A 22090-nucleotide genomic window follows, 5' to 3' on the forward strand; every position below is an offset into this window, starting at 1 on the left:
CTCAAACTTTTTCCGAAGATTTTTCTTATTTTTTTTTAATTTAATAAATTTTAATTTTTTGCCCAATATTTTTATGAGACAATTTTCAAATGGATGATGCAAAAACTGTTAAAAATATAAGCAATGGCCTAGTTGCTTTAGGTCGAATTTTAAAATGACAAAGTGTCGTCGTAACGATGGAGCTTAGCAACAATTACCATTCATACGTAAGTTTTTCATTTAAGGGTGCATAGCAACCACGGAAGTTACTGTATTCTTATTCCAATATTGTCGAACTTATGAATCCATTCCTGCAACAATCCGATAGCAAAAATCGTCAAACATTGTTGTAATGTGCATCGTTAAAAATATCTCGAATTGTAATTTACAATACAGCAATTTCCCACGAAAACAGCATGATTCGAAAAAAAAGTTCTCCGATCGGGCTCAAAATTTTTCTGGGGGTTCCTTGGCCGAAATAATCAGACCCGTATTTTTTTGTTTGGCCATTAGGATGACTTACGCCGTGTTAGGGTGGTCCGAAAAATGGCAATTTTCGTCGATTTTCGCAAAAACCACTTTTTTCAAAAAATCATATCTCCGCGCCATTTCATCCGATTTTAGCTGTTTTAGGCGCAAAAGAAAGGTGATTAGTTTGGCTTTTTGGGAAAAATAGTAAGAAATTACAAAAATCTAGCTTAACATTTGAAAAGGTCGTATGAAAACTTAAATTTCACTGAAACTGCGATAACTTCAAAATTTCAGCGATGACCTATACATGTAAGGGTACCAAAAGTTGCGTATTTCGATTACCCGATCGGAGAATTTTTATTCGAATCATGCTGGGGGAATTGCTGAATATAAATCTACCATGCGTTTCCATCTCTTGATTAAATTCTAATTTGGTCTTCACTCTACATCGGGTACACTTTTACTAACTGGGTTTCTTGCATCCAACATTCATTGCATGCAACATCTTTCAAGGTTGCCAAACTCACAATTGTGAATATGTATGTGATGCTGAATCATATGTCCAATATACATCGAAAAATCTGTATCTTATTTAAAACCGGCAATATTTTCGGTAATTTTGATCGAAGTAGGTTGAAATTTGGAATAAATTTCCGATTTTCCATAACTTATTCTAAATTGTTAGTCTTGCATTATTTAAACAAACCAAACACTACATTTTGTAACCAAACAAGTTTGTGAAAATAAAACTCATTTGTGCAGCACTTCTAGAAAAATCTCACTAATTTGCTCCAGCTGCTGTCACTGTTCAGTCACTGTCAGTGTTTCAGTGGTTCACCAGAGCAAAACAAGAAATTTACGCGTTAGCAAGTGAGTCATTCTGTGTGTGCATAAAAATTGATAACGAGATCTAGATTTCACTAGTTGGATTCCGTCTTACAAAAACATTAAAACAGTGCAAAAAAGGTGTCTGAAAGTACGAAAACATGTCGCTAAATACGGCTCACGCCAATAATGGCGTTTTGATCCACGCAGGAGAAGGGTAAGTCGATTTTTTAGCAAAAACACCATGTTTTATTACATTGATAGAAATCTTAGAAATTCTCAAGTGCAAAAAAGTTCCCTTGACTTTCTTGAAGGGTTTCAACTGTCATTTTTTAGACGAATCAATTTCAATATGTGTTGAAATTATTCATCTCGGGAAAATTCCAACAAAATTCACACAAATGTCGTCGTAGATTGCTAATCTGTCAGCGACTCATACCCTCACACAGTTCGTAGAAAAGTTTTACGTGTCTTCTCTTCTGTTATCTCCGTTGCAATGATTGTGTTTATGTGTATTGTTTGCATATATTTCACGCAAACGATACCGTCATACTTTTTTTTCAATTGCGTATTGTGATTGTTATTATCAATGGAATATCAAACTGTTAATCAGAACGGAATTAGCGTTAACACCTTACAATGCGGTCTATTAAACCTTGCGGTTTCGTCAACGGGCGTGTATCGTTCGTTTTGCTACAAGACTTCACCTCCCGAGTCTTCTAAGTGTGAAGGTAACGTCGTGATTCGAAATCCGGACACTTAGTAGCATAAATTTTTTGTTAAAGCTAGCAAAAAATCATGTAATAAGTTGGAAATGTAGAAATATCATCAGGATGTAGTACTACCAGTAAATTTTAAGAGAATGCATGCAAAATATGTCTTTTCTAACCATTTTTGCCTTCCTCACCTCAATGAAGAAAGGCTATAAAATCACTCGAAAAATGAACTTCTTTATTCGACCTCGTTGACCCACCTTCACGTATACCTATCGACTCAGAATCAAATTCTGAACAAATGTCTGTGCGTGTGTATGTCTGTAAGTCCGTGCACCGAAAATATGCACTCGATTATTTCCGAGCTGGCTGAGCCGATTTGGACCGTTTTGGTCTCATTCGATCCGTCTTGGGGTCCCACAAGACCCTAGTTAATATTATGAAGTTTAGAAAAGTACTTCAAAAGTTATGCTAGAAAAACGATTTTAACAAAAGTCCGGAAGATTGTAAAACGGGTGGTTTTTGTAAGAAAACCCGTCATGATATACATTTTTAGAAAGGTAACAACGCGTCAAAAACATTTAAGATCTGACAACCAAAAAAAAAGTTATAAGCACTTATGTGTTATTCATGCACTCTATTGAGGCCGGATCTCAAATATTTTGATGAAAAAGTTGCCCGGATCTATCATGCGACCCATCGTTGGACCTTTCCAACGAGCCCAAAAGATTTAAGATCTGATAACTCTATCAAATGTTATAAATACTTTAGTGTTTTTAATACACTTTTTTCGAGGCTGGATCACAGATATTTTGATAAAAATAAGTGTTATTTATACACTTGTTTGAGACTGTGTATTGTATTCACTTTATTAATTTCAGGAAGGCACCAACCACCTAAAGGTGGATTAAGTAACGTTTTCATCACAATTTCAAAATTAAAATGACTTGTTGTGCTTCGAATCCCGGACACTGATAAAAGCTGATTTGTACACTCGATTTTCCGGACACTCGATTTTGCTTATGAATTGCACAAAATTAAATTTAAGTGAATGGCATTCTTTAGGTCTCAAATAATAAGCTGTTCACATCAAAACAATCAATATTTTGTGTTAAAAATTGCTAGAATTTAAGGTAATTTTCGTCAGTACTTAGAAATTTTGGAAATCAATGATTGCAAAACAACTGGACAGGTGTATGATGCATTTTAAAACACTTTTTTTATTAAAATGTTGACACCGTGGCCTGTGCAGGGAGCGGCCGTGGCTGACTGGTTACGGTGTTCGCTTTGTAAGCGAATGGTTCTGGGTTCGATTCCCATCTGCTCCCAACGAGAAAGTTAAGAACACATAAATTTGAAATGATGAATATGAACGAAAAATCAAAGTTGCTCGAGGCGGGGTTCGATCCTCCGTCCTTTGGATTGGTAAGCAAAAATGCTAACCACTAGGCCATGACGGCTTGGTGAGTGTGGACTGGAATTAGGAATACTGTTACAGAGAGCGAGTTGTGGCGCTATAACCACGGCAAATAGTGTCCAGGGCATTCGTGGAAATACAATGTCCCATTCCAGAGGGTCCCGGAGTACCAAACCTTCTTAGCATGGTGCTCCCAACGAATACAACCAAATCTCGGAGCGTATGGTGGTGTGTCCCCACGCTTCTTCCTCCCCTGTCGATTCAGAATTGTGTTGTTGTTCGAACACTCAGTGCTCAAACTCAACCCAATTACGAGTCATCTCTGCGATACGGCTTTACGCAGTAGGCCTGGCCGGTTTAACGCTTGTGATGTTTCAATGCATTCTAATGCAATGGCGCACTACAAATGTTAATAAATGACAAGAAGAGTGCTAGGCGTCATCTAACCTAAGGCACTCTCCAGGATCCCTTCGAAAGATTGGCTGCGCTAGGGTCTGATTAGATTAGATTAGATTAAAATGTTGACACCGTGGCCTGTAATTTCAATTTTTTACTTTTTTTATTTTTTTGCCCCCCCTTCCCTCGACTTTGATCAGAGTCGAGGGACATAAACTTCAGAAAATATTTGCAACGGCCTTATATGGGTATGTGTCATTTCACCTAAATCGTGCACAAAAAAGTGCAAATATTCTCTTATTCACAAATTCAGCTATAATGTCAAAACAAGTACTCAGCAATTCCCAACAAAAACAGCACGATTCGAAAAAACCGTTCTCCGATCAAGAAACAATTTTCTAGGGTTTCCTTGGTCGAAATAATTAGACCCGTTTGGTTAAAAAATTGCCGTTTTCGTCGATTTTCGCAAAAACCACACTTAAAAAAAATCATAAATCCGCGCCATTTCAACCGATTTTAACCCTCTACTGCCCAAATTTTTTTTTCGAAATTTTTTATTTTCCCGTGTTCAGGAGGTCATTTTGAGCAACTTTTGTTCTACGAAAAACTTTACTTCTCTTGTTTTATGTTTTTCTTGTTTCATTTTTAGTATTTTAATTTGCATTTATCTTGTTTAGTTTATGTTTGTTTTTGGTAGTATTTGGCCTATTCTACCACCTCCTATCATTACATTTTGCCTATCTAATTTTTTTCATGTTTTTACAGTATTTTTTTTCAATTTTTTGCATGTTTTTCACATTTTCTGCTATAAAATGGAACCATTATCATTTAAATTGTAATTAAATGCGTAGAGGCATAGTCTGGAGCACTAGAAAAATTACTGCATACTTCTTTTTACTTAAAATATAGGAAATGTTAGTAAAAAACACAGCCAAAGTTGACCCCTAAAAAAATACATTTTTAAAAACATTGTCAAAGTCACATAAAACAAGTCAAACTTCAAACTCTAAATTTTTCCAAAATTTTAAAAGTTCTTCTTTCCAATGCTTTTTGAAGATCAAAAATTGGTTGAAAAATGGATTTTTGGCGATTTTTTAAATCGAAGCCCGTCTAGAGGCAGGGTTGGGTTGTAGAGGGTTAACTGCGATCTGAGCACTTTATTTTTCTAGAGAATTGCTGTTTTACGAGAAAATCTTTGTCAATCGAGTTTTCCCATTAGAATGATATTATTAGCCGTTTAGTTTTTTGCTTCGACAGTTAACTTTGAGTTCCATATTATGATGTATTTCGTGATTTAGAATATACTTTAGAACATCTTTAAATACTTAGAGTAGAAATAGAAATTGTTTAAAAATAGATAAAAGCCAATCTAGTCAAAAATTTACAGATTTGAAATTTAAAAAACATTTCAAAATCCTCTAAAGTGAAATTCATAATTTGAAATTCATGTAAAGATAATTTTTAAAATAACAAAGATATCATATGTACAAGGAAATTGTGTATATATTAAAAATATTACCAAACACTCATGAATACCTTAAAAAAATTAAATAAAGAAATTACAAGTGTGACAATCTGTATCAGATTGGAATAAATAATTCTGTGCAATTCGAATAAGATGCAAAAATGCATAAAGTTTTGGTTTTTGAGATATATTTAAAAATTTTGGGATCCAACACTATGAGGCATCACTAAAATGAACCCAAAATGCGATTCAAGCGACATCATAACATGATCACGACGATGTGTTAAAACAATGCCGAGACATATTTCCTCATGCTAACCTTCATCTCTCTCTCTTCTCTGTTTTGCTTGAATTTTTTGCTCCCTCTCTCGTTTCTCACTTCCGCTCAGCATTCTCATCTTCTGCGACAATGTGTCGATCGAGTTTTCCGGCCAAGACGGGGCCACCTTCAAGGGCAAGAAGGAAGGTCGCGTCTACCTGACCACGCACCGCATGATCTTCAACGCCAAAAACGCCAGCGAGCAGATGCAGTCGTTCAGTTTTCCCTTCATCACGCTGCACGAGGTAAGTGGATTGACAAATTTCCTCCGATCGCATTTGATTTGTATCTAAACAGTATTTTTTTAAATAGTGCATATTTTATGCCACCTTCCAAGCAGGCTTGCTTATTAAAAAAAAGATAAAATCTTTCTAAAGGAAGAAGTAACAGAGAAACTTATCTGTTTTCATTTTGTGAATATTTTATAAATTGATTACAAACAACCCTCATGCAATAATTTTCAATAACTTTGTCGCATGCGTAAATTTTTCATCAATGCGCCAATTATGCAATTATGCGCACAGTTGTAAAAGGGCTTCGACACTTTGATCTCATCTAACACCATAAAACCCTTTTTAGTGCAACTGTCGTGCTTTTCTCACTCTCTTTTCCACTTGCTCTCTCAATCCCTCTTTCTCAGGTGCAACTCGAGCAGCCAGTGTTTGGCGCAAACTACATCAAAGGCAAGGTGCGAGCGCAAGAAAATGGCAACTGGACCGGAGAGGCCAAGTTCAAGCTCGTTTTCAAGCACGGCGGCGCGATCGATTACGGCCAGGTAAGTCTGCGCGAGTTTGATTGGGAAGGTGTCGCTTTAGTGCCGTGCGAACCGTGATCGTGGTCGGAGGAGCAAAACGGTCGTTAAAAATTCTGGTTTGAGATTTGGTTTCAACCAGCAGCACAACATGTCGGTTGGAAGTTCACCCTCGCTGGTATGTGTGTTTACATCAGGTGTAACGAGATTGAGAACAGCAAAAAAGAAACAAGAAGTGGTTCAAGTTCAAGTGCTATCTGATCACTGTTACAACCGGGTGCACTGAAAAGTTTTGTGCATAATGTGACCGTATGTGAGGGGATGATTATGATTCTGCGGCATTTTGCGGGTTAATGATTTCCTGGATAAAAAGTGTTTATTGTATCGTCAATGTTTCATAATAGTACTATTTCAATATGATGCAGTTTTTTTTTTTTGCAAAACTAGATTTGCTTTTCAAACAAAAGTTTAAAGATTAAAGATTTTTTGAAACATAATCAAATCATGAAAGTGTTTGTTATGCAAGTTAAGTGGTACAAAAGAGAAATCATCCATATGTTTAGCAATTTTATTAACAGGATGCAATTATAACTACAGTATTAGTTCATTTTTTTTTGTCAGGAGATGTCATGTCTACTCATGTTTCTTTTTATTTTATTCCATTGTTTTGTTGATTATTTGGAGTAATTTTCTTTTTTCCGTTTTTATGCATTTTTTACTGGTGATTTTTGACCAGTTTTCAACCTCCAATGTTTTGTGTTTTTTTTTTCATCTTCGATTGTCATATCTAAAGCAACATTTCGATGCCTCTGTGCTCTCTTATACTAACTAGATAGGAGACAAGAGAGCACAGAGGCAACGATATGCTAAAAATAGATCCATGAACAAAACAATAATTACTTATTTATTTATTTTCTTACTTTAAACACAAAATTTGAGTTCTGCGACCCCATTTTAGTCAAGTTTGAAAAGTTGATCCGGAAATAATTTTCATCCATTTTCATGAATTTTAAGGTTTTGTAAACAGAAACTTTTGGTGCAGAAAACATAGTTTTAGGTAGGATATTTTAACCATTTTTCAATAATTTTAAATATTTTAAGCACTATTTCATAACCCTTTGTACAAAACAATGAAATCTGAAGTCTTTTGAACAATTCTGACTATTTGTTTCATCAATTATTTGCTTTTGTGCAGAAAAATAGCCATTTGAAAAAAGTGTTTTCTGCCAGTTATGGACCCCCTTTTCCTATAGTGGACCCGGGTCCATAACTATAGGAAAAACTGTTGTTTTTATATCAAATTTAATTGATATTTGATGTTTGATGCATGGTGTGGGTCTAACGATAGATATAAAGATTAAAAGAGGACATTTGTTAACTTTTCATTGCAAACAAATAAATTTTATTGACATATATGAGCAGTTCTCTAGGATTTCGGTCATTCGATTTTTTTTGTATTTTTTAATCCAACGGAACCTTTTTTGGTGCCTTCGGTATGCCCAACGAAGCCATTTTGCATCATTAGTTTGTCCACATAATTTTCCATACAAATTTGGCAGCTGTCCATACAAAAATGATGTATGAAAATTCAAAAATCTGTATCTTTTGAAGGAATTTTTTGATCGATTTGGTGTCTTCGGCAATGTTGTAGGTATGAATACGGACTACACTGGAAAAAAATGATACACGGTAAAAAAAATTTGGTGATTTTTTATTTAACTTTTTATCACTAAAACTTGATTTGCAAAAAAACACTATTTTTAATTTTTTTTATTTTTTGATATGTTTTAGAGGACATAAAATGCCAACTTTTCAGAAATTTCCAGGTTTTGCAAAAAATCAATGACCGAGTTATAAATTTTTTAATCAATACTAATTTTTCAAAAAATCGAAATTTTTGACGCAAAAATTTTTAAACTTTATTTTTCGATGTAAAATTGAATTTGCAATCAAAAAGTACTTTAGTGAAATTTTGATAAAGTGCACCTTTTTTCAATATAGTCGCAGTTTTTCTTTTTTTAAAATTAGTGCACATGTTTGCCCACTTTTGAAAAAAATATTTTTGAATAGCTGAGAAAATTCTCTATATTTTGCTTCTTCGGATTTTGTTGATACGACCTTTAGTTGCTGAGATATTGCAATGCAAAGGTTTAAAAACAGGTAAATTGTTTTTTTTCTAAGTCTCACCCAAACAGCCCACCATTTTTAAATGTCGATATCTCAGCAACTAATCGTCCGATTTTCAATGTCAAAATATGAAACATTTGTGAAATTTTCCGATCTTTTCGAAAACAATATTTTCAAAATTTTCAAATCAAGACTAACATTTCAAAAGGGCGTAATATTGAATGTTTGGCCCTTTTGAAATGTTAGTCTTGATTTGAAAATTTTGAAAATATTGTTTTCGAAAAGATCGGAAAATTTCACAAATGTTTCATATTTTGACATTGAAAATCGGACGATTAGTTGCTGAGATATCGACATTTAAAAATGGTGGGCTGTTTGGGTGAGACTTCGAAAAAAAACAATTTACCTGTTTTTAAACCTTTGCATTGCAATATCTCAGCAACTAAAGGCCGTATCAACAAAGTCCAAAGAAGCAAAATATAGAGAATTTTCTCAGCTATTCAAAAATATTTTTTTCAAAAGTGGGCAAACATGTGCACTAATTTTAAAAAATGAAAAACTGCGACTATTTTGAAAAAAGTTACATAAAAATGGCTATAACTTGAAAACGGTGCACTTTATCAAAATTTCACTAAAGTACTTTTTGATTGCAAATTCAATTTTACATCGAAAAATAAAGTTTAAAAATTTTTGCGTCAAAAATTTCGATTTTTTGAAAAAATCAGTATTGATTAAAAAATTCATAACTCGGTCATTGATTTTTTGCACAACCTGGAAATTTCTGAAAAGTTGGCATTTTATGTCCTCTAAAACATATCAAAAAATAAAAAAAATTAAAAATAGTGTTTTTTTGCAAATCAAGTTTTAGTGATAAAAAGTTAAATAAAAAATCACCAAATTTTTTTTACCGTGTATCATTTTTTTCCAGTGTAGTCCGTATTCATACCTACAACATTGCCGAAGACACCAAATCGATCAAAAAATTCCTTCAAAAGATACAGATTTTTGAATTTTCATACATCATTTTTGCATGGACAGCTGCCAAATTTGTATGGAAAATTATGTGGACAAACTAATGATGCAGAATGGCTTCTTTGAGCATACCAAAGGCACCAAAAAAGTTTCAGTCGGATTAAAAAATACAAATATTAAAATTGAAGAAAAAAGACCGATTTCGTAGAGAATTGCTCATATGGCTTAAAACAACATTAAAACCTAACAGACTTTTAAGCACATAAATTTCCGAAAAGATCAAAGAAAACGTGTCAAAAATCACTGTTAACATAAAAACTATTATAAAAAGTAGTTTTGATGCAATTTTTCCATATTAATTACTTAAAAAGTTGACCAAAACAAAACAATAGTTTTGTTTACAGTTGCTGATAAGACCACGCATGTTTATTTTCAAAAAAAAAAATATGTGTTGTTATTAATTTATTTTTATAACATATCATTTTAAACTTCAATTATGATGCTTCAGTTAAGTACAATTAACCAAAGTTTTGATTTATTATAAATTCTAACAGGTTCAGCAACTTTGGTACTTTTAACATGAAAACAGCTATATATGGCGAGTTGGCCATCCGCAGAACAAAAAGACGTGTGATCTGATAGTAGTCCAAAAATGTATTAAAAACTAATTCTAATTACAAAGGGTGCAAAGCACAAATCCAAAAGAAATCGTTCGTATGTGTGAATACGAGATGTGCGTAAATCGAAACAATTGTTGTGCCGATCTTTTGTTGATCGCGGCAAACGGGTCGATCATCGTTGACTGGGCCAGCAGGGTTTACGATGACGATCGTCTCCGCCACATATATTTATACTCATGACTGGAAAAAATGCAATTACACCCAAAGGAAAAATATATCTCAAAATATGCAACAGTGAATTTGCTGCAGAAAATGTCACATTTTATAACATTTTTTGCAGCAAGCCCGTAGATCATTTTTGCCCGCGTGTAAACATTTCAGCGATCAGCAGTTCTCACCAACACATATAATGCTGGCCCGTCCCCGAGCAACACTCCAAAGAGAAGCATATGTTGATGCTCTTTCACTCACATTTCATTAAGGGGTTACATACATGTAAATCGGCAAAAAAGTCAGAGGTTAGTATGAGCACACACTTCAACTTTTTTTAAATTCTTTTTTCTTGGCATTAAAGTATACATTTTCACCTACTTTCAAAACAAATTTGAAGATATTTGGTTGCATCGTTGCCGAGATATTGCAATTTTAAGTTAGCAGTTTCAAAAAACGGGTGCCACGATATCTCAACACTGTCTTGACCAAATCGGCTCAAAATTTTGGTGAAGACTCGTTAAACCGATTTCGTGTGCATGACGAAGCCCGATTTTCAAAAAGTTTATTTTAAAAAAAGATAAAAATATTTTTGTGTTTTTCATATAAAAAACCGTTAGTTTTTCATTTTTGTATTTTTTTAAAAAGCAGATTTTAAAAATTCGACCTCGTCATGCACACGGGATACATCTTGAGAGTCTTCACCTCAAATTTCAGCCAATTTGGTCCATCCCATCTCGAGATATCGTGGCACCTGTAAATCAACTCGGGGTTTACAGAAAAATGCAAACAAAGTTTGACAGCCTGCTTTGCGCATGGCAAAATTTTGAGCTTAAGTCGTCTCTTACTCAGTTTAATCATGAAATATCTTCATGAAACTTTCAGGAGTGATTAATAATCATCTTTTGAGTGAATTTATCAAATATTCTGTAATATAAAATTTTGTGATTTTCTACATGTATGTAACCCCTTAAGCGTCCATAGCGCGGTGGTAGCGTGTCGGACTAATAACCAAGAAGTTGTTGGTTCAATCCTCGTTCTGTTAAGGGTTTTTTTTTGTGAAATACAACCAAAAAGCCGTCGGTAATGTCGATAATTGTCGGTAACGGGCAAAAATGTCATACCCCTATATCGCAAAAAATGTATGAGGGCAGTTTTCATGCAAATTCTGATATACTTTCATGCCGCCATGCATCACAATCATGCGACCGCCGTTTGGGTGTAGGTTGATTACAACAAGCATTTATTGTATGTTTAAGGAAAACACACAGTTTTCTTAATTATTGTAGATTAAATTAACAGGGGTCCACTTTTGGAATAGTTATGATTTTCGTTGTCATATATGGGACCCCCTTAATTTTGCTCGAAATCGAGCAGTTCTTCATTTTATTTTAGTAAAGTTCTTCAAACTTACATTTTTTCGACTTACTGAAAGGAAATTATCAGTTAAAAATTGGTTGGATAGTTAATTCAATCATGAAATAGAAATGCTGTTTTGTTGAGAAAATGCTAGTGGCCATGACTGATTTCAGGTGTCAAACTCAAAACACTTCAGTTTCAGTCAACATTGTTTTAAATTATGCTGAACATGCCAAATTAAAGATTTATAGACAAAAACACGCTTAAAATTTTGATTTTATTGAATTTTTCATCAAAAACCTTCAGAGGGTCCACTATAGGAAAGGGGTCCTAACGTTATGTAATTAATATGGAAAAATTTGCATCAAAATTACTATTTTAAATTATTTTTATGTTTACAGTGGTTTTGAAACGTTTTCTCTGTTTTTTTCGGAAATAAATGTGTTTAAATGTCTGTTAGGTTTTTTTGATGTTTAAAGCCAAATTTGTTAACAAAACATATTTGTTTATGATGAAAAGGGATTCCGGTGGGTGCTCGCGTGCGGTTCGGTCTAGCTTGCTCGTTGCTCGTGTTAAGAGCTGGTTTTCAGAGTGAAAAACGTGAAATTTCGGTTTAAAATTGTTGTTACGTGACGTGCGGTGTGCTCTATCGTGCGGTTCAGAGCAGTTTCGAACGGAATTCGTGAAATTCATGTGAAATCGAAGCGTTTTAATTCCGGGAAAAAATAATTTATGTGGACGGCCATGTTTTTTTTACACCAAGCATCTCCCGAGAGCTATCTTTCTAAGAGAGGGAGAGCCTCGTGGTGTAGTGTTGGTTCAGCAAGATCTTGATTGTGTTCGTGTTGTATGTTTGTGTGTGTGTGTGTGTGTGTGTGAGCTGTTTGGTTCGCCGATGACCAGCTTGTTCGATGCACGCATCTTGCAAAGGTGTCGTGAGTGTGTGCAATGTGGGGGGGTTTGAGGAGGGCAGGTTTGGTGGTGTGGCTGGCTTTCAGTGGTGTATAGGTGTAGATTGACCAGAAAATAGGCAGTTTCCCTATCAGTGCTTGTGTTGGTGGCATGTATTTGTTTTTGAGGAGGCGAGACTGATATGGCAGCCCTGTGACTGCAGCGCCTAATAAGCGGTGCTGGCGACGGTTCAACGCTCTTCCGTCGCCCGGAGAGGAGCAGGCGGCATCGATCGGGCGGAAAGGCGACTGCTTTGTGAGAAAAATTAACCCTTGGTGTGTAAATAATATTTTTAGTTGTGTAGTCGCTACTGACTCAATGGTGGCGAGACGCGTGATCGGTGCATGAGGAAGGGGAGTGAATAGAGGATTTGTGGCCAGGCTGAGTGTATGCGAGCGGGTTCTGTGGCCAACAGCAACAGGACAAGACTGAACAGCGTTTCAACCCGACTGTGTGCCAACCCACGGTCAGAACGCACCAATACAGTCGAAGACGACGAGGAGCGTGCTGTGATAGTTGGTGAGTTTGTTCCAAACCGTCGGCTTATTTGTGAGTGTCTTGAATGAGTGCCTGAGAGAGTGAGATTCAAAATAGGGTGAAGAAGTTAGGGGAGGTTAGCATCGAGATAGTTTAAGAGAGAGAGAGAGAAGGATGTGTGACTGTAGGAGATGTGTGAATGTATGGATGACGGATGCATGATAGTTAGCAAGGTAGCGTTCTTTTATTACGTAACGCAGTTGGGGGGAGGGTGTGGGGTCATTTCTACAGATTGCGGAGAATAATCTCAAAATTGGGTAGCAATTTAAATTGAGCGTAATTTATTACGCCTTTGTATTTTTTTGTTTGTTTTTTTTCTCTTTTTCTTTAAAATGCTTGCATTTAAAACGTTGGCGGCACAGTGCCGTTTTCAAAAGCCAAGATCTTAGAAGACTTACAACTTTACGTTCGGTAAATGTTGATCGATCAGATACACACTCATTTTTGGTTTTCGAGCTCGGCAGAATTCTGCCGAAAACAGAACAATTGATTTCTTCGGCAGAAAAATGCCGAACTTCGGCAAATTAACTGTCATTTTTCACCGAGTAATCGGTATGATGACTCACATTTTGCCGAGATTCGGCATATTTTTCTGCCAAGCGATAAGTTGTTCTGATTCGGCAGAATTCTACCGAAGTTCGGCAAAAAAAAAATCTGAGTGTGTAATATTTATGAAAATTTTAATTGATTTAAACTATGCTAAAATTCATTCATTAAACAGCATTCCTTTTGAATGTGTCATAATAAACCGATGTTTTTGTGATATGATATTTCTTAAATGTATTCAAAATTATTTAGGTAAGAAAGTATTTTGGGTTTTACTGGTGTCATAGGTGGTATGTAAGCGTTTGTATGAATGAGTTTGTTTAATGTTTATCAACTTATTTTCCAGGTTCTTCGAATTCGCGCACGCCTTGCAGGACTATTCGTGTTTCGGGCGTCATTTTTTTTATTCAGAGATTTTTTTTTGTGCTTTAAGATTACATTAATTGTTTTGTGATTTTAAAAGCCCTTCCTATATATTCGTTGATCAGAAGGCACGGCGTCGGGTAAATTGTGCATACATTTTTCAAATAATGTATTAAATTTTCACGGTGCAAAAGACATTTGTATAGAATCGGTTTATTTTTCATAAGTCCTTCTTTTATCATCGTTGATCGGAAGGCACGCCGCCGGTTTAGTTCGTTTAAGTTATTGTCTTAATTTCATCACAATCGTTTACGCGGTGTCCTTTTTTCTTTTCGTTCAAATTTGTGGTCTAATAATTTATTCCAACTGCCAGTTTTAGTGTAAGCTCATCAAACTTTCCATTTTATGAAAAGTAACGCGTCTTTTATTTACTATTTTTGAAATTTACTCGCGTTGTCGTATGAACAGTAAAAAATATACTGATAAGTCCAGCCCATAGCACTACTGCTCGGTTGGCACGCGTTCGTTCAAAAAACTTTTTAAATAATCAATTATTCATCTTTCCGCAGCCGGCTGCCTAAGATTTAAAATTTTCAACCGATAAACAAAATGCTCATGGTCACATCACTGCCACTCGTGAATCCTGACCTCATACCCATCTACTAACCCCCTCAAAACTCATGTGATACTTTGTCGGAGAAGCAGTCGATTGGGCGGTCTCTATCACTCAAGTATCGGACTAACATTCCCATCCACTTCCCCGTGACTCTACCACTGGTCGTGGCCGGCGCCGGTATTGATCAGCATGATAGGGGCCTTTGAGAAGTTGCGAAGCGAGGAAAGATAGCACCCACTCATCTTCCACGGCTCGTGGATGTAACTTCTGGAGGTCCTGGTCAATAACGGAGTAGCAACTGCGGGTGGGCACCTATGCTTATGCTTATGCTTATGCTTAAAACATATTTGTTTATGATGAAAAGTGAGCAAAATCCATCTTTTATTCATTATATCTATCATTAGACCTACACCATGCATCAAAACATCAAATATCGGATAAATTTAAAATTAAAATTTAAATAACAGTTTGCCAATAGTGGACCCGGGTCCACAATCGGATTATGGACCCTCACTATAGGAAAAGGGGGTCCATAACAGGCAAAAAAATGGCTATTTTTCTGCTCAAAAACAAATAACTGATGAAACAAATAGTCAAAATTGTTCAAAAGATTTCAGATTTCATTGTTTCGTACAAAGGGTTTTGAAAAAGTGCTTAAAATATTGAAAATTTGTGAAAAATTTCCTTCGGCTCTACTAGGGGGTCCACTAATGGTTAGAAGATCTTTCGAATACTTTTCCAACAATAGGTCGGATGATGGACCCAGACGCAGTTTTTAAACAGATAAGTGAGATCCTGCTTCAAAAAAGTACTTAAATTTCACCTAAGTGGACATAACAGAGGGTTGCTAGATCTTCGATCTTTTTGACTCGTTTGGAAGGTCGTTCGAATACATATCTAACGGTAGGTCGGATGAAGGATCCGGACAACGTTTTCAAACAGATAAGCGAGATCCGGCTGCAAAAAAAGTACATAAATATCACTTATGTGGGTATAAATTGAGACAGGGTTGCCATATCTTCAAACTTTTGTTTGGAAGGTCTTTATTTAGTGCTTCGCGGTTACTTGGGTTATAAGCGGTATATGCACTTCGGAAAGAACCGGCAAAGAACAAAAAAATCAAATTGGCAGCAGCGAAAGCAACCCAAGTAACCACAAGCACTAAATTGAAGTATTAATTCAGTACTAAATCAGCACTGGAATGTTTTGAAGTAGTAAATAAGCTTTGCGAATGCTTCAAAGTACCAAAACTTTGCAGCATTACAACTGGCATTAAATCACCATTTACGACCTTGAAAATGTGCTTCAAAGCATTTGATGTTTATCAACAAAGTAACCCATCGATACGGGAAACATTTCAACCAGGCACGCTCTTATTGACTTTAATCCTTCTCCCTACATACAGTTCTAGTAAGCGTGCGGGCTAAGGCGCAGTTCCCCCAGTGTGCATCAGTTTCATTTTTGCGTGAACTGGGTTCAATTCCCGCTGATTGAAGTGTTTTTTTTTTTGTACAAAACTCAGCCTGTAATTAAGTCAAATTTTTCAAAACATATTCCCATAGCACAAAGCAAAAAGCTGCTTTCCGGAAGTCTGATACACTTTGTGAAATTTTGCCAACCGTGGACCAAGCACTCCTCGGAAAAGCAGTTCCCGTTAGCCGTTAGCCAGTGCTTGTCCCTTTTAACCCGTAATTAATTGTACTGCACTTGACTGGCTGGCCGCAATTTGCTGAGTGATAATCGATAATTTCCGTCCAACGAAATCACATTGGAAACTCGAAACAGCAGAAAGAAAGTCTTAATTAATGTTCGATGCATCAACCACATCGATTAAAACTTTCAAAACAAACACTCAATTCCGAATACATCAGTTGGCTGGCGCGCATCCTGGAGATCGACGAGAAAAATGTAAGAATAACATCAAAGTGTCACACTCACACATGAAACGCAACAGGAGAAAAAAAAAACAAAGGAGGCCCACCACCAAGTGTGAGTGGAGCAGCTGTTCTTTTTTTCCCCCAGCCTTGACGTCGATAAAGCAGTTTGTTTTTGTTCGAGCTTTCGGCGAAGCATTAAATCGGCATCACTGTGCGCCACTTGAAATATTTCTCAAGGGAAAAGTGCTGATTAAATGTTTTGAAGCATTATTTGCTGGTATTAAATGCCAATATAATGCTGATTTAATGCCGCTATTTAGTGCTTCGCGGTTACTTGGGAAGTAACCGCGAAGCACTAAATAGCAGCATTAAATCAGCACTATATTGGCATTTAATACCAGCAAATAATGCTTCAAAACATTTAATCAGCACTTTTCCCTTAAGAAATATTTCAAGTGGCGCACAGTGATGCCGATTTAATGCTTCGCCGAAAGCTCGAACAAAAACAAACTGCTTTATCGACGTCAAGGCTGGGGGAAAAAAAGAACAGCTGCTCCACTCACACTTGGTGGTGGGCCTCCTTTGTTTTTTTTTTCTCCTGTTGCGTTTCATGTGTGAGTGTGACACTTTGATGTTATTCTTACATTTTTCTCGTCGATCTCCAGGATGCGCGCCAGCCAACTGATGTATTCGGAATTGAGTGTTTGTTTTGAAAGTTTTAATCGATGTGGTTGATGCATCGAACATTAATTAAGACTTTCTTTCTGCTGTTTCGAGTTTCCAATGTGATTTCGTTGGATGCACCCAAAGGAAAAATATATCTCAAAATCTGCAACAGTGGATTTGCTGCAGAAAATGTTATATTTTATTACATTTTTTGCAGCAAGCCCATAGATCATTTTTGCCCGCGTGTAAACACGTCAGCGATCTGCAGTTCTCACCAACACATATAATGATGGCGCGTCCCCGAGCAACACTCCAGAGAGAACATTATGTTTGCGCTCTGTCCCTCATCATTCATCAAGAGTCCATGGCGCGGTGGTAGCGTGTCGGATCAGCAACCTAGAAGTTGATGGTTCAATCCTCGTTCTGTTAAAAAAAAAATTCTGCAATACAATCAATCTGCCGTCGGTAATGTCGATAATTGTCGGTAACGGGCAAAAATGTCATACCCCTATAGCGCAAAAAATGCATGAGGACTGTTTTCATGCAGATTCTGATATACTTTCATGCCACCATGTATCACAATCATGCGACCGCCGGTTGGGTGTGGAAATTATCGATTATCACTCAGCAAATTGCGGCCAGCCAGTCAAGTGCAGTACAATTAATTACGGGTTAAAAGGGACAAGCACTGGCTAACGGCTAACGGGAACTGCTTTTCCGAGGAGTGCTTGGTCCACGGTTGGCAAAATTTCACAAAGTGTATCAGACTTCCGGAAAGCAGCTTTTTGCTTTGTGCTATGGGAATATGTTTTGAAAAATTTGACTTAATTACAGGCTGAGTTTTGTACAAAAAAAAAAACACTTCAATCAGCGGGAATTGAACCCAGTTCACGCAAAAATGAAACTGATGCACACTGGGGGAACTGCGCCTTAGCCCGCACGCTTACTAGAACTGTATGTAGGGAGAAGGATTAAAGTCAATAAGAGCGTGCCTGGTTGAAATGTTTCCCGTATCGATGGGTTACTTTGTTGATAAACATCAAATGCTTTGAAGCACATTTTCAAGGTCGTAAATGGTGATTGAATGCCAGTTGTAATGCTGCAAAGTTTTGGTACTTTGAAGCATTCGCAAAGCTTATTTACTACTTCAAAACATTCCAGTGCTGATTTAGTACTGAATTAATACTTCAATTTAGTGCTTGTGGTTACTTGGGAAGCCAGAGAGGGTGAAGAAAAGCCCCAAGAAATCGCCCCCTCTCCTTTGTTCTGCTGTTTGTAAAGCTGTTTCTTGACCCCTTTCCTTCCGATCTCCATACTAGCCTTTAGCCTTACCTCAGTGAGGAAGGCAAAATACTGAATGGCTTCATTGAATAATTAAACAATAATTATTATTGTCTTCATATTTGGGCCAATTGATCTTAAAATAACATTCAAAATTGTTTATTATCGATCCTAGGTATACGGATTTTTTTTATTTCTCCAAGAAAAAAATTATGCCAAATTATGTTTTGTTTATTATTGACCTTAAACACAAAAACTTTGAATAAGATTTACCACGGCCTTATAATTAGTAACATTATTTTTTGGCTTATATCTGTCCTGCAAAATAAACTTTCTTGAATCTCCAAATCTACTATCGTTCTCACCTTTCCCCCACCAGGCAATGCTCCGTGCCGCGTCCATCGCCCAGCGGAACGCCGGCTCGGCTCCACCCCCACCGTACACTCCCCCGGGTGGTGGTTGGTACGCAGCCCCACCGCCGGCATACACCCCCAATCCGTACAACTACGGCTGGGTTCCATCGAACACGGTCTTCCCGGACCAGCCGGCGCCGAACTCGATCTACATGCACGACAGTCCCCCGCCTTATCCGGGCATAATTGCCACTCCGGCACCGCCCAACTATCCTCCCCAGCAGCAGGGAGGCTTCCAGCAACAACCCGGAGGTTATCCAGCGCAACCGGGCTATCCACCCCAGCAAAATGGATTCGGTGGTTATCCGCATCAGCAGCAAAACGGTGGGCCATCGTACGGATTTGCCGGAGCTCCGGGTTATTCCGGTGCCCCGAATGGAGCCATGGGCTTCGTCCAGCAACCGCCAGCAAGTATGTGATTGCGCAATAAAAGTCGCTAAAATTTTTGAAACTTAATGAACTTTTCAAATCTTACGCAGATTCCAAGGAACAAGAAGCGGCTCAAAGCGCTTATTACGACCCGAACAACCCACAAACGGCATACGTTCCACCACAGGCGTATTATGTAAGAATATTTAAAACGCAATCATGATTGCAAAACACGTGATTTGATAAATTTATTTCCTCCCATCTTTTCGCAGGAGCCTCCACCAAGCTATAACTCGCTGAATAAGAAAGATCAATAGAGAGAGCATCTTGCGTTTTGAATAGAAAAGTTTTATTTAAAATTTGTATGCTATCACAATCTAACTATGCGTCACAGATACACACTCACAAACATACAAACCTTCTTATTTGTGATCACAAAAAGATGATGCGGTATCGGAATGCATTTTCCACGGGCGGGCGCAGCCCAGTTTGGACCAGTGGAACGAGTGACTTGAATGAGTGGCAACGAAACGGAAAATTCATTTAAATGATGCTTGATGTAACGTAACTTCAAAACCTGTTTATTATGTACCAGATTAAATCTGTAGTGTTTAGTGATATGATAATTATATTCACTATTGAAATCGTATTATGTAGCTACCTATGTGAAGATTAATAAATGTATGCTGTTACCACAAGGCCTTAACAATTATTTCCAGCGTTTTAGTAAATGAACTTCCTGATCGTCATTAATAAAATGAAAATACAGAAAAGGTAATAAACACTCAATTTTAACCTTTTTCAAATGCCGGGTTCGATTTATCCTTATGTAATTTTAAAATGTATTTTAAAAAAAGATCAAAGACTTTCACAAGAGCTTGATTTTTTGTCTTATAAACACCTAAACTCCAAAGCTCGAGAAAAAGGGGAGATATGGAAATTCACCGTTTTTCTTGAGCTTGGGAGTTTAGATGTTAACCCTCTACAACCTAATCCCGCCTCTAGCGTGCTTTGATCTGACGCAAAATCTACAGGCATAAAATGGAAAGAAACTGATTATTTTTTGATGTAAAATTTTACCACAATTTACTATTAAAAGGTAGTGTATTGTCAGTTTCTCTCAAAGGTACACGCCGCGCGGTATTTCAGAATGTGCTGCAGACACTGTTGCCAGCGATTTTCTGCACTTTTGGTGCAATAAAAAACATACCCGGCAACAATGCCATGCAATTCGAAGAAGAAGACCAACAAAAACAAAACGCGCTGTATGGGATTTGACAGCGCGCATTTGCCGAAAGTGCGGCGCGTCGTTTCGAGGCTGGTATGCCGCGTGTCTTTTTCGGGAATACGCGCAATATGTTTTTGAGGAGATTTTTCTCAATCTATGTGCAAAATAAACTACTAAAATTGGAATTAATAAGAACACGTCACATTGATTTGAAGAACACATCTGGCCAATGACGTAATCTGAAGTTGTACACACAAAAAACTATTACTGTAATGACAAAAGTAACCTATTTTTAATTTAAAAAGTTGCTAAATTCGCATGAGGGAAAGTTTTTTTCTTGTTTCAAAAATGAAAGCTTTTACTCGTAAAGTTTTTGAAAATCTCCTTACTAACTGATTTAAATGTCTTAACTTTTAATACGACTGTATAATTTCTTTGATTTTGACGTTCTCGTGTAACCGTGTACGCCTAAGTCCCAAATCACGGGTCCCCCACAGACCGTTATTATAAATAAAAAAATTCCACCCAAACCAATGATTGGACATGGTTCCTGGGACCATTCTGCACCTCTGGGCCGAGTTTCAAAATATTTGCCGGCAGAAATTTCGAATAGGTCAGTTTTAGTGTTTCGAGTAGAAATTAAGGGGAAATCACATGTAAAATGCGCAGGAAAAGATCAAAGTTTCAATGTTTTAACTCCAAAACATTACTGGTCATGGTTTTAAATTGTATTAACATGTAGCAGAATGATATAAAAACGATTTACACCACTGACTTAGCCGGATTAGGCCGAAGTTAAGTGACTTAAGTATATTATTTACAAGTTTATACCTTAATATTAAAAAAAAACTCCTACATCAAGGAATTTAAAGTCAAGGAAAACTAGATAGCACAAAAATAACTTAAAATGGGGTGACTTTGAGCCAAGGGGTGTTATTGTACCAATAAACGCATAAATAATGCATTGATAAGCTTGAATTTTATGTTAATTTATTTATTTGTAGACGGATTAATTTGGTCTATTTATGTTCCCACAAAGCAATTTGATGATATTGCTACGCTAATCTGCTTATTCTGTTTGAATAAAGCCTGTTGATTTAAAATTAAATTAATTAAAATAAATTTAAAATCTCCTGGAATCCTCCAAATTTGAAAATGATGCTCACATTTTTCAGTTCTAAATCAATTCCTACTGAAATCAATTAAAACAATCAAAATATTAAGGAAATACATTTTGTGACGTGGCAAGTTTGTAACATTGCAATAATGATAAAATTGTTTTTTTTTTGGTTTTAAATCGTTTACAAATTTCAACCTTACGAATAAAATCCGGATAGTACTCCAGCTATCATTTAGCTCTTATATTTTTGTTGTCCTGTGTAATGATTAAACTTAGCAAAAGTTTAATGACACAACTTCCCACAGGGTTAATATTTCAAAACAACCAATTATTTTTCAACATTTCAGTTATCGTCATAAAATAACATTTTATAATTGATTTAATTAATGTTGATACACTCACAGTTAGACTTCAATAGAACATATTGTTGATTATCAAGAACGTTCACTAATAATGTATACAACAAAACAAATCCTACTTCTGCCCAATGTGAAAACAC

General features: G+C 36.4%; 1 protein-coding gene across 1 annotated transcript; it reads left to right on the forward strand.

Moving 5' to 3' along the window:
• Positions 1-1294: 1294 nt before the first annotated feature.
• On the forward strand, positions 1295-19955 carry LOC120415256 (WW domain-binding protein 2). The gene is made up of 6 exons (XM_039576722.2): positions 1295-1492; positions 5656-5830; positions 6226-6360; positions 18841-19285; positions 19354-19439; positions 19516-19955. The coding sequence occupies exons 1-6, from the start codon at positions 1437-1439 to the stop codon at positions 19558-19560; spliced, it is 942 nt and encodes a 313-aa protein (XP_039432656.1). The 5' UTR covers positions 1295-1436; the 3' UTR covers positions 19561-19955.
• Positions 19956-22090: the final 2135 nt, after the last annotated feature.

Source organism: Culex pipiens, chromosome 2 (assembly GCF_016801865.2).
Source record: "Culex pipiens pallens isolate TS chromosome 2, TS_CPP_V2, whole genome shotgun sequence".
Taxonomy (NCBI): Eukaryota; Metazoa; Arthropoda; class Insecta; order Diptera; family Culicidae; genus Culex; species Culex pipiens.